Genomic DNA, 13,253 nt, shown 5'->3' with positions numbered 1-13,253 from the left:
GGGAAACATGGCTAAGCTCCTGACTCATTCAGAGAAAAAAATCTCAGTTTTAATTTTAATATAAGACAAAATAAAATCAGCTAAAGGGAAGAAATGAAGGGAGAAATTGCTGGAATAGTTTTTATTTTTTTTGTGCATTTTCCATTTTTAGTGTTCTTTAAATCAGGTTTCACACAATAGATACCTCAATCACAAGTGTGTCCAATAATTATGCCCTATCAGAAATATTGTAAACTGTTTACAGATATAACAAAACAAAATATACTTTTTATTAAAAATGTATAAGAAAATACTAAGGCAATTTATATTGTTAGACTAAAGGGTCTAAGGCAATGTATGCTAATATGTATAAAGACTCTCTGCTAAATAGAGCATCATGACAATTGCAACCACTGAGCAGTAAATTAATTCTAGTTAATGCCAGTAAATAACCAAATGTGTGCATTGCCATTGTGATGACCTAAACAATGGTAATTTAATTGTGGACTGTGAGTTCATTCTTAAATTACATATTTTTCCCCATATCAGGAATATATAATGATACCATAGAGAATTGAAATGCATCACTGTACAACTCAATGTCTAGAATTATATAGACAATCTAGTGAATTTTAATCTGTTTGGAATCTGTTTCTTTACAGGAGGAAGTGATTCATTATGGTATATAATATTTCATGTACTGTAACTATTTTTACTATTTTTCAGAATCTGAAAAATAATTAATATGGGTGCATATGCAAGTAAATTTCATGAAAGTGGAGGTACAATTCTTCTAGAATCAACAGATCCTTCACAATCAAACTGGATTACTGCACATGCTGAGACTTGTAAACGTAAGTAGTAGCAAAAGCATTCTCGAACAATGTATAAGACCTGTTTTTATTTTAATTTAAAAGTTTTTCTCTTCTTATTCAGACGTTCATGATTTTTCACGTGTGCCCAAAAAAACGTCATCAGCTTTTTTGATCAGAGTTTCGTCAGTCTTTGGTCACTGCGTCAGTTTTTACCATTAGTTTTTCATCAGAGATTTTCACATATGAAAAACAACAAATAAATCACAAAGCTTTTGCTATCCATTACAATGTTAATCCCAGATAGCAGACGGATTGCTCACAGATGGCATCCGTCTGCTGTCCATAATATTTGCGGATCCGTAGACTTGTATGGGTAATTTTGATCTATGACTCCGATCAAGAATGGACAAGTTTCTGAGATTTTTTTACATGCACAATCTTCAAAAAAAAACACGGACATGTGAATAGATCCATAGACTTTAATGGGTTAATATTCTATCCGTGAGAAACACAGAGAAAACTTGTACATGAAATACTGACATGAGGCCTAAGGTGGTTTTGCAGTTTAGACAACCTAGTTTCATACCATTTGTTGGGGAATTTTAAGTTACTAGAGAGGGGTCCTCTGTTCAGGATCCTAATCCCTGGGTCAGAGTGAAGAGCGGCTACATGGAGATTTTTTCGCATTTGCTCTGAAGGACCTGCCCTGTCCTACATCTCACAGACAACCCAATGGCTGAATGGGTGCTATATAATTCTTAGCATTTCATTTAGTGTCGCTATAGAGAAATTACATATTGACAGCTTTCCATACAGATTATAGCTGACTGCTAATTGTTACTTAGCCACCTGCTTATTGTAAGAGACAACTTTGGATTATCTAAAGTGGACAGTCCTTTTAAGACCAGGGATCAGTACCCACAACCTGCGAAATTTTGTCTTATTACAAAGATATCACAAAAGACTGCAGACTGTCTAATTTATAATGTGCTACAATACTGTACAGCAAAACCAAAGAAATGAGCCAGACTATAAGCTGGTATACGTGCAAAGTGTAAGAGCATGTTCACACTGTGGCCATTTCTTAGACAAAACCCAAGAAAAAACAAAAACAACAAAGCATATACCCTACAGCAAATAGATAAGTAAATAGTAATAGTACATGTAAATAGCATAGGGTACTTAGTTAACACTATTTTGATCAAAAAAGTATAAAAGCCATCACACCACAACAAGGTGTACCCATTGGGATGGTATACTGTAAACAGATAAAGAGCTGACATAATTCAACTAATAATATGCTTACTTTACAGAAAAAAAAATTATTATGGCTCTATTTTGTCACAATTCTTGAATAATGTTCCTTAACCGTTCCTGCTTAACCCCTTCACAACATAGGGCGTATTAGTATGTATCTGTGCCCTGGGACTTATGGACCAGATACGTATTTATATGCCCTGGCGATTTCGCCCGCACACAGGCTGTGCGGGCGCGATCGCCGCCACAGCTGACACCCAGGGCTATGTGCAGGGAGCGGTCCCGCACCACTCCCGGCACATTAACCCCCGCAATGCTGCGATCGAAGTCGATCGCAGTCGATCGCAGCATTGCGGTGGCAAGGGCAGGTGATCGCAGATACTCACCTCCTCTTCTGGCCTCCAGCGCTGTCTGCCGTGGCTTCCAGGATGTTGCCATGATGACCCGATGTCGTCATGACAGCATCTGGGTCACCAGACAGCAGGAAGATTTTTTGGACATGCGCAGTGCATCTCCAAACTATCTTCTCCCTGTCCAGCGCTGACAGCCTACATGGCACAGGGATGGTGCTCCATTCCTATGCCATGCAGGCGATCAGAGTAAGAAAAGTGAAAGTCCCATAGTGGGACAAAGTAAAAAAGTATAAAAACTGTCAGAAAGTGAAAAAAAAAAATAAAAAAAAATTGTAAAAATATAAAAAAAAATAATAATAATAATAATAATAATCCACCAAAAATAAAAATATAATGTACCCATCAATAAATATTATTATCAAAAAAAACAATAAAAGTACACATATTTGGTATCGCTGCATCCGGAACGACCTGACCTATAAAACTGTCCCACTAGTTAACCCCTTCAGTGAACACGGTAAAAAAATAAAAATAAAAAACGAAGCAAAAAACAATGCTTTATCACCATACTGTCAAACAAAAAATGGAATAACACACGATAAAAAAGACGAATATAAATAAAAATGGTACCACTGAAAACGTCATCTCGTCCCGCAAAAAACAAGCCACCATACAGCTCCATCAGCCGAAAAATAAAAAAGTTATAGGTATCAGAATAAAGCTATGCTAAAAAATATTTTTTTTCTATAAAATTGCTTTTATTATGTAAAAGTGCAAAACATAGAAAAACGATATAAATGTGGTACCGCTGTAAACGTACTGACCCGAAGAATAAAGCTGCCTTATCAATTTTACCACACGCGGAACAGAATAAAATAAAACAATTCCTGAATTGTTGGTTTTTGTTTATTCTGCCTCCCAAAAATCGGAATAGAAAGCGATCAAAAAATATCACGTGCCTGAAAATGGCACCAATAACAACGTCAACTCATCCCGCAAAAAGCAAGCTGTCACATGACTGTCTGCCAAAATCTGGAAAAATTATAGCTCTCAAAATATGGCGATGCAAAAACTAGATTTTACAAAAAATGCGTCTTTTAGTGTGTGACAGCTGTCAGTCATAAAAACCCCATATGATTCTGGTATCGCTGTAGTCTCACCGACCCGAAGAATAAGGTCGTCTAATCACTTATACCGCACGAGGAACAACGTAAAAAATAAACTCTCGGGTTAGGGTTGGGCTAGGGTTAGGGCTGCGTTTGGGGTTAGGGTTGTGATGGGGTTGGGATTTTTTTCAAAAGTAAGAAAAAAAGATGACGATATGGCGACTAGTGTTGAGCGCAAGTGCTCGCTACTTGAGTTTGCATCGGGTGCTCTGGTATGCATTGAGTATCGTGGGTATTTGAGTGACATGCTCGAGTCTCCGCCCCATATGCTTCGCGGCCAAAAAAACTTTGCGGGGATTGCTTGCCATGCACGAGCGATCCCCGCATGTTTTTTTTTGGGTGTCTAATAACCGTGAAACATGCAGGGCAGGGACTCGAGCATGTCACTCGAGCACACGCAGTACATGGTGCATACCTGAGTACCCGATGCAAACTCAAGTAGCGAGCACTTGCGCTCAAGACTAATGACAACTTATTCAATATGATGACCTAATGTTATCAAATTCTGTGTCGTACCTCTGAGTTCAAAATGTTCTCTATACCCCTTAATAAAATCCTTGAGGGGTCTAATTTCCAAAATGGGGTCACTTGTGGGGGAGCTCCACTGTTTAGGCACATCAGGGGCTCTCCAAACGCGACATGGTGTCCGCTAACAAATTGAATGGAAAATCGTCTCAAATTGTTAGCGGACACCATGTTGCGTTTGGAGAGCCCCTGTGTGCCTAAACATTGGAGCTCCCCACAAGTGACCCCATTTTGGAAACTAGACCCCCCAAGGCACCTATCTAGATGCATAGTGAGCACTTGGAACCCCCAGGTGCTTCACAAATTGATTCGTAAAAATGAAAAAGTGTTTTTTTCTCCACTTTTTCATTTTTACGAATCAATTTGTGAAGCACCTGGAGGTTCCAAGTGCTCACTATGCATCTAGATAGGTGCCTTGGGTGGTCTAGTTTCCAAAATGGGGTCACTTGTGGGGGAGCTCCAATGTTTAGGCACACAGGAGCTCTCCTAACGCGACATGGTGTCCCCTAACAAATTGGAACCATGTCGCGTTTGGAGAGCACCTGTGTGCCTAAGCATTGGAGGTCCCCCACAAATGACCCCATTTTGGAAACTAGACCCCCCAAGGCACCTATTTAGATGCATAGTGAGCACTTGGAACCCCCAGGTGCTTCACAAATTGATTCGTAAAAATGAAAAAGTGTTTTTTTTTCACTTTTGCATTTTTACGAATCAATTTGTGAAGCACCTGGGGGTTCCAAGTGCTCACTATGCACCTAGATAGGTGCCTTGGGTGGTCTAGTTTCCAAAATGGGGTTACTTGTGGGGGAGCTCCAATGTTTAGGCACACAGGAGCTCTCCAAACGCGACATGGTTCCAATTTGTTAACGGACACCATGTCGCATTTGGAGAGCCCCTGTGTGCCTAAACATTGGAGCTCCCCCACAAGTGACCCCATTTTGGAAACTAGACCCCCAAGTCACCTATCTAGATGCATAGTGAGCACTTGGAACCCCCAGGTGCTTCACAAATTGATTCGTAAAAATGAAAAGTGAAAAAAAAACACTTTTTTATTTTTACGAATCAATTTGTGAAGCACCTGGGGGTTCCAAGTGCTCACTATGCATCTAGATAGGTGCCTTGGGGGGGTCTAGTTTCCAAAATGGGGTCACTTGTGGGGGAGCTCTAATGTTTAGGCACACAGGGGCTCTCCAAACGCAACATGGTGTCCGCTAACACTTTGAGATGATTTTCCATTCAATTTGTTAGCGGACACCATGTTTCATTTGGAGAGTCCCTGTGTGCCTAAACATTGGAGCTCCCCCACAAGTGACCCCATTTTGGAAACTATACCCCCAAGGCACCTATCTAGATGCATAGTGAGCACTTGGAACCCCCAGGTGCTTCACAAATTGATTCGTAAAAATGAAAAAGTGGAAAAAAAAATACATTTTCATTTTTACGAATCAATTTGTGAATCACCTGGGGGCTCCAAGTGCTCACTATGCATCTAGATAGGTGCCTTGGGGGGTCTAGTTTCCAAAATGGGGTCACTTGTGGGGGAGCTCCAATGTTTAGGTACATCAGGGGCTCTCCAAACGCAACATGGCGTCCGCTAATTATTCAAGCAAATTTTACAATCAAAAAGTCAAATGGCACTCCTTCCCTTCCGAGCCCTGGCGTGCGCCCAAACAGTGGTTTTTCCCCACATATGGGGTATCTTTGTGCCCAGGGGAAATTGCACAACAAATTTTGGGGTCCATTTTTTCTTGTTACCCCTGTGAAAATAAAAAAAATTGAGTCTAAAGTAACATTTTTGTGAAAAAAGTTAAATGTTAATTTTTTTCTTCCACATTCCAAAAATTCCTGTGAAGCACCTGAAGGGTTAATACAGTTCTTGAATGTGGTTTTGAGCACCTTGAGGGGTGCAGTTTTTAGAATGGTGTCACTTTTGGGTATTTTCTGTCATAAAGACCTCTCAAAGTGACTTCAAATGTGGTGGTCCCTAAAAAAATGGTTTTGTAAATTTTGTTGGAAAAATGAGAAAACGCTGGTCAATTTTAACCCTTATAGCTCCCTAACAAAAAAAAATTTTGGTTCCAAAATTGTGCTGATGTAAAGTACACATGTGGGAAATGTTATTTATTAAGTATTTTGTGTGACATATCTCTCTGATTTAACCCTCCGTCACATACAATATCGGTTCTAACGAGTTCACATACAATGTGACTGTCAGGCGCAGTCTAGAAAAATACCTATAATATCTAATGTTTGCAATTTCAGTGCTCTAAAAGTGATCAGTGACCTTCATAGGGATGTAATAAAAGAGACTATACATAATCAGGTGCAAAAAAAAAACATTTACTTAACATAAAACTAATAACTCTGAAATACAAACATTTCAAAACTCCCGCCAAATAGTCCCCAGTTCGACTCTGTCAAAAAGCTCTACAAAGAAAATTTATGGAAACAAACTTAATTTTAAGGTACCTTAAGTCCTATTAAACACATATTCAATCAGAATTAGATCCTGAAGTTTCCCCAGAAAAATTACACTTGAAGAGCAAAAAGCAAGAATTACACATCATTTTTGCATGTGTCAGGCAGATTGCATTATGACATTTGTGACATTCATAATTCGAAAGCCTTCTGATTCCGCTTTCCGTGGTGCAGGTGGTGCATCTCCTTCTTTTGGGAGGTGGTGCCGGTGGTGAATTTTCACTATCATCTTCTGGGCGGAATCTTTTGAGCTGAACTTGAAGGAGAGAGGGGATACCGATTGTTTTCATACTTCTCCTGCGTAGCTCTCCAAGCACTAGTTCATGGGCCAATTTTTTCAGATAGAATCGTCTACGGAGTGGTTCAAGCTTGTTTTCAAGGTAAATGACTTGTGAATTTATGCCACCCAAATTCAACATAGCAAAAAATATGACCATTGGCCAGCGTTTGGTGTTTCTGCTGACATTGAAAGTTGAGCACATCTGATCAGCTGTATCAACACCCCCTTTGGTTGGATTATAAAATGTAATTATCTCCGGGTTTTTTTGTGCCTCAGTCCCAGGATCGATGGCATCATCATCATGAAGTGTTGATAGAAGAAGTACAATTTTTTTTGCTTGTGGTACATAGGAAACCAAAACCTTTCCATTATGGAATGCAAACATACTGCTGTACTGTTGTCTCCCTTTCACACTTACAAACTGTGTAGGCAATTCTTTTTTATTTTTTCTTACAGTTCCGACATATGAAAGCTTCTGCATTTTCAGATAATCAATCAGATCACAATTTGAAAACCAATTGTCAGCTGTTATATTGCGACCCGATCCAAATAAGGGCTCAGCCAGTCTTTTTACAACATCACTGGGTTTGTTGCTGACACAGTAAGGACCTTCTGGTTGTTTTCCTGCATAAACTTCCAGGTTGTAAGTGTAGGTATACTGGCATCAACAAGGGCATACATTTTTATTCCATATTTGTTAGGCTTTGATGGAATATATTGACGAAAGGCACATTTACCACGAAAACCAGGGAGCATTTAGTCAATAGTGAGATTCTCCCCAGGGCAATAGCTTATTTTACAGTTTTCAACAAATTTTTGGAATATATCACGAATTGGAGCAAGTCGGTCATGTGTTTTACGTTCGGTTCGGGTAGTTCTGTCGTCAAACCGAAGGCAACGAATCAGAAGCTTGAATCTGTTTATGGACATAACAAGGCCAAATTTTTCAACTCCATCCCCATCTTTACTCCAAAGTTCCTCCAAACTTTGTCTATTTGCCCTATAAGCTCCTGCAAGGTATAATAATCCAAAAAAAGCACGCAGTTCTATTTCATCTGTGGCCTTGATGGTTCTGTTGCAGATGAACTTGTCCTTTATAATGTCTATATATTGGTTGGTATATGTGACAATAGAGTCCAGAATGTCATCTGTGAATAAACTATTCCAGCATTCAACTGCAGTTTTTGCATTACTTGCAGTTCCTATAACTGCAGGAAGGTGAGTAAAAATGTTTTGAGGTTCCCTACGTTTTTTCTGGAGTGGCTTCTTGTTCCATTGTTTTTTTTTATCTTTTCCCATATAATAAGATTCTACATCTTTGTAGCATCGGCGTCTCTGCCCCGTGCTAGGCAGAGACGCCGTCCCTCTCACCTCCCCACTCCTGGCGCGGCGTCCTCCAGCGCTTCTCTCCCCGCTGCTTCTGGCACGCGCTCCTTCCCCGGCAGTGTGCTTAGGGCACGCGCGCGCGCGCTCCCCCGCTCTTAAAGGGACCGCGCGCGCCGTCCTAAGGAGTCCCCGGCCAATTGCCGGAGGACCTCCCATTTATAAGGCACCTCCTCCAAAATGGAGGTGCCCGAGCTATTTTGTTTGCACTGTGTCTCACCTGTGCTTCAGCCCTCAGGTTCCGCTGCTAGCCTGACTTCCCGTCCTGCATGCCAGCCTGTTACTTGCCTAGTCCGTCAGACCGCTCACCTGGGAGCATCTTCTACTTACCTGCCTTGTCTGCCAGTCCGCTCACCTGGGAGCGTCCTTCAGTTGCCTGCCTGTTACCTGCCTCGTCTGTCAGACCGCTCACCTGGGAGCGTACACCAGTTACTTGCCTGTTACCTGCCTTGTCTGCTGACTGTTCACCTGGGAGCGCCCACCAGTCACCTGCCTGTCTCCTGCCTCGTCTGTCAGACTGCTCACCTGGGAGCGTCCACCAGTTACCTGACTGTTTCCTGCTGTCTCAGTCTGCCCGCTCACCTGGGAGCGCCCGCCAGCTACCTGTCAGGTACCCGCCTCGCCTGTCTACCCAGAGACTGCCCCGGTCACTTGCCGTGACCACCTGCCTATCTACTCAGAGACTGCCCCGGTCACTTGCCGTGACCACCTGCCTATCTACCCAGAGACTGCCCCGGTCACTTGCCGTGACCACCTGCCTATCTACCCAGAGACTGCCCCGGTCACTTGCCGTGACCTCCTGCCTATCTACCCAGAGACTGCCCCCATCACTTGCCGTGACCACCTGCCTGTCTACCCAGAGACTGTCCCCGTCACTTGCTGTGACTACCTGCTTGCCCTCCCTGGGAGTCACCCGCTTCCTTACAAGGACTTCCCCCTTGTATTGCAGCTCAGAGGTTCCACTTCCCGGACCCGTAACAGTTAGCTCGGGCCATGGAACCCGGTGGCACCCAAGCTCCCTCGCTCTCTGACCTATACCATGAACTCTCCCGTCAGAGATCCCAGCAGGAGTCCATCCTGAACCACCTGCGGAATGTCAACTCCCGCCTGGACACACTGTCTGCTCCACCAGCAACCACCGCTAGTGTCACGACTCGCACCCCGGCAGCACCGTTGCCCACCAATACCATGGCATCCTGTCCCGGACCCCGGCTGTCTGCACCTCCTCGCTTCGGAGGCGACCCCGCTCAAGCTCGGGGCTTCATAAACCAGTGCACCCTGCACTTTGAACTCTTGACTCACCAGTTTATCTCCGACCGGGCCAAAGTGGCATTCATCATGTCCCATCTCACTGGGGAGGCACTGGCATGGCTTAACCCCCTGTGGGAGAGAGGGGATCCCCTGGTGTCCGACCTGTCGTCTTTCCTCATTGCTTTCCGGAGAGTCTTCGATGAACCGGGACGAAAGAATTCATCTGCCTCCTCTTTGCTACGTCTCCGTCAAGGGAGTCTCACCGTGGGCCAATATGCCATACGGTTCCGCACCCTCGCTTCTGAGCTTGCCTGGGATAATGAGGCCCTGGTGTCCATCTTCTGGGAGGGCCTTTCCGGTCGGATTAAAGATGAGCTCGCCGGTCGGGATATTCCTACCACCCTGGATGACCTGGTGTCGTTGGCTACCCGGATTGACATCCGGTTTCAAGAACGCACCAAAGAGACCACCCGTGAGAGAAGGTTTCCCCGCCTAGCTCCTACTTTCCAGAAACCTGTCTCCTCTTCTGTCACTCCCCGGGCACACTCACCCGAGCCCATGCAGGTCGACCAGACCAAGATGGTCAAATCTCGCCAAGAGTCTTGCCGAGCCGAGGGGAGCTGCTTCTATTGTGGCAGTAAGGAGCACTTGATTCGTTCCTGCCCGGAGAGGCCGGGAAACTCCAGTGTCTAGGACCGCTCGGAGATGTCGCCCTAGACAAAAATAAATCCTCTCCAACCCTGACTTTGTCTGTATCTATCTCCTGGGGAGAGACCCGTCACTTTGAACTCGCCCACCTGGATTCTGGATCCGCTGGAAACCTCATCTCCCAGTCCCTGGTTGAGAAATACCGTATTCCCACCAAGTCTCTGGCTGAACCCTTGTCGGTCGCCTCAGTGGATGGAAGACTCCTTCCGGTGACCATCCTGCTCGCCACAGAACCCATAACCCTGCAGGTGGGAATGCTGCACTCTGAGGTAATCTCCTTCCATGTGTTGCCCGGACTCTCCCACTCCCTATTGCTAGGTCTACCTTGGCTCCAAACACACGAACCCGTGTTGAACTGGCATTCCGGTGAAGTACTCCGGTGGGGGCCGGACTGCCATAAGACCTGCCTGGTTCCGGTTCGTCCGGTTCGTCCTCCACCTACCCCAGCTAATTTACCCGGTCTTCCGGCTCCTTACTGGACCTATGCTGACGTCTTTGGTAAGAAGGAAGCAGAGACATTGCCACCTCATAGGCCATATGATTGCCCGATTGACCTGGTTCCTGGCGCCACTCCACCCCGTGGGCGTATTTATCCGTTGTCTGCGGCCGAAACCCGGGCCATGTCTGAGTACATAGAGGAGAATCTGGCCAGGGGATTCATCCGGAAGTCTACTTCCCCGGCTGGAGCCGGATTCTTCTTTGTCAAAAAAAAGGATGGCTCGCTACGCCCCTGTATTGACTATAGAGGACTCAATCAGATCACGGTTAAAAATAAATACCCCCTTCCGCTCATCTCCGAGTTATTTGATCGCCTTAAAGGCGCCAGGATCTTTTCCAAGCTGGATCTACGTGGAGCGTATAACCTGGTCCGTATCCGTCAGGGAGACGAGTGGAAAACGGCATTTAATACCCGTGACGGACACTATGAGTACCGTGTGATGCCCTTCGGTCTCTGCAATGCTCCCGCCGTCTTCCAAGAACTGGTCAATGACATCTTCCGTGACCTTCTTTACTCCTGCGTGGTGGTATACCTGGACGACATCTTGGTCTTCTCTCCGGATCTTCCCTCACACCGGAGGGATGTTCGTCAGGTCCTGCTGAGGCTCAGGCAGAACCACCTCTATGCTAAATACGAGAAGTGCCTTTTTGAGCAGACCTCTCTTCCATTCCTGGGCTATGTTATCTCCCAGACGGGTTTGCGAATGGATTCCGAGAAGCTCTCTGCTGTCCTAAAGTGGCCCCGTCCGGAGGGCTTGAAGGCGATACAGCGATTCCTGGGCTTCGCTAATTACTATCGTCTCTTCATTCCTCACTTCTCGTCTCGGACTGCGCCCATATCTGCGCTCACCCGTAAGGGAGCAAATCCCAAGGTATGGCCACCCGAAGCTGAGGAGGCCTTCCTTTCCCTGAAGCAAGCCTTCTCCTCTGCCCCTGTGCTGCACCGTCCGGACTGCAACAAACAGTTCTACCTGGAGGTTGATGCTTCCTCCTCTGGAGCCGGAGCGGTGCTCACCCAAAAGTCTTCTTCCGGGAGAATGGTAACCTGCGGCTTCTTCTCTAAAATCTTCTCCTCCTCTGAGCGCAATTACTCCATTGGAGACCGAGAACTGTTAGCTGTTAAATTGGCGCTGGAGGAGTGGCGTTACCTGCTTGAAGGGGCTCTATACCCGGTGATCATCTACACGGATCACAAAAACCTGGCATATCTCCAAAATGCCATGAGACTTAATCCACGTCAGGCCCGGTGGTCTTTGTTTTTTGCCCGCTTCGATTTCATCCTTCATTTCCGCCCGGCGGACAAGAATGTCAAAGCTGATGCCTTGTCCCGATCCTTCCTGTCCTCCGACCAAGAGGAGGAGCCTATGCACATTATCGACCCCTCCAAGGTGATGAATGTGGCCCCCCTGGATTTGACTCGTCTTCCACCCGGCAAGACGTTCGTGGCGCCTCCTGACCGTGAGAAGGTTCTTCACTGGGGTCATTCTTCTAAACTTGCTGGCCATGCCGGACAAAAAAAGACCTTCCTACTCATTTCCCGGCATTACTGGTGGCCTACCCTGCGTAAGGATGTGGTAGACTTCGTCTCTGCATGTTCATCTTGTGGCCGCAACAAGGTTCCCAGACACTTACCAGCTGGTCATCTCCTGCCGCTTCCCATACCTGTTGCCCCGTGGCAACACATCGCTATGGACTTCATTACCGATCTTCCTGTCTCTGCCGGGTGTACTGTCATTTGGGTGGTCGCTGACCGCTTTTCTAAAATGGCCCACTTCATTCCCCTGCCTGGTCTTCCATCTGCACCTGAGCTGCCTAAGGACTTTATCCGCCATATCTTCCGTCTTCATGGCCTACCCCTCCACATCGTGTCGGATCGAGGAGTTCAGTTCACCTCGCGCTTCTGGAGAGCCACATGTAAACTGCTGGACGTCACCCTGGACTTCTCCTCCGCTTACCACCCTCAGTCCAATGGTCAAGTGGAGCGGATCAATCAGATCCTTACCAGCTATCTCCGGCACTTTGTTAATGCCCACCATTCTGATTGGGTGGACCTCCTCCCTTGGGCCGAGTTCTCTTACAATAACCACGAGAGCGAGTCCTCTTCCAAATCCCCGTTCTTTGTTGTCTTTGGCCAGCACCCCCGGATTCCGTTTCCCGTCTCCGCCTCTGTGGACAACCCTGCCGCGCAGTCTCTTGTCAGCGAGTTTTCTACCATTTGGGAGAGTACTAGATCCGCACTTCTTCTGTCCTCCGAGTGGATAAAGAGATATGCTGATAAGAGACGTCTGGATCCGCCTCAATGCCGTCCGGGAGACAAGGTTTGGCTCTCCTCCAAACATGTACGGCTCAAGATACCCTCCTACAAGTTAGGTCCTCGCTTCATCGGCCCATTCGAAATCCTCAGGCAAATAAATCCGGTGGCCTACAAACTAAAACTCCCGGCCACCTTACGGATTCCTAACTCCTTCCATGTGTCTCTCCTCAAACCCGTTGTCTTTAACTCTTTTTCCAATAATCCAGGTGCTCCTCCTGCTCCGGTTTCCGCTGATGACGTCTTTGA

At 45.7% G+C, this 13,253-nt stretch overlaps 1 protein-coding gene across 1 annotated transcript in view; it reads left to right on the top strand.

The window, feature by feature from the left end:
* Positions 1-13,253, top strand: part of LOC141171112 (uncharacterized) — a 425,073-nt gene that overhangs the window by 15,087 nt on the left and 396,733 nt on the right. Inside the window, exon 2 of the mRNA XM_073655195.1 lies at positions 706-833. Coding sequence (XP_073511296.1) covers positions 725-833 — 109 coding nt within the window. The 5' untranslated portion in view covers positions 706-724. The remainder of the gene's footprint in view (positions 1-705; positions 834-13,253) is intronic.

The sequence above is a fragment of the Phyllobates terribilis genome, unplaced genomic scaffold, assembly GCF_046119375.1.
Source record: "Phyllobates terribilis strain yellow unplaced genomic scaffold, ASM4611937v1 Scaffold_1__5_contigs__length_1240528914, whole genome shotgun sequence".
NCBI classification, from domain to species: Eukaryota; Metazoa; Chordata; class Amphibia; order Anura; family Dendrobatidae; genus Phyllobates; species Phyllobates terribilis.
The sequence above is the reverse complement of the archived record's forward strand: the minus strand, read 5'-3'. Positions and strand labels throughout refer to the sequence as shown.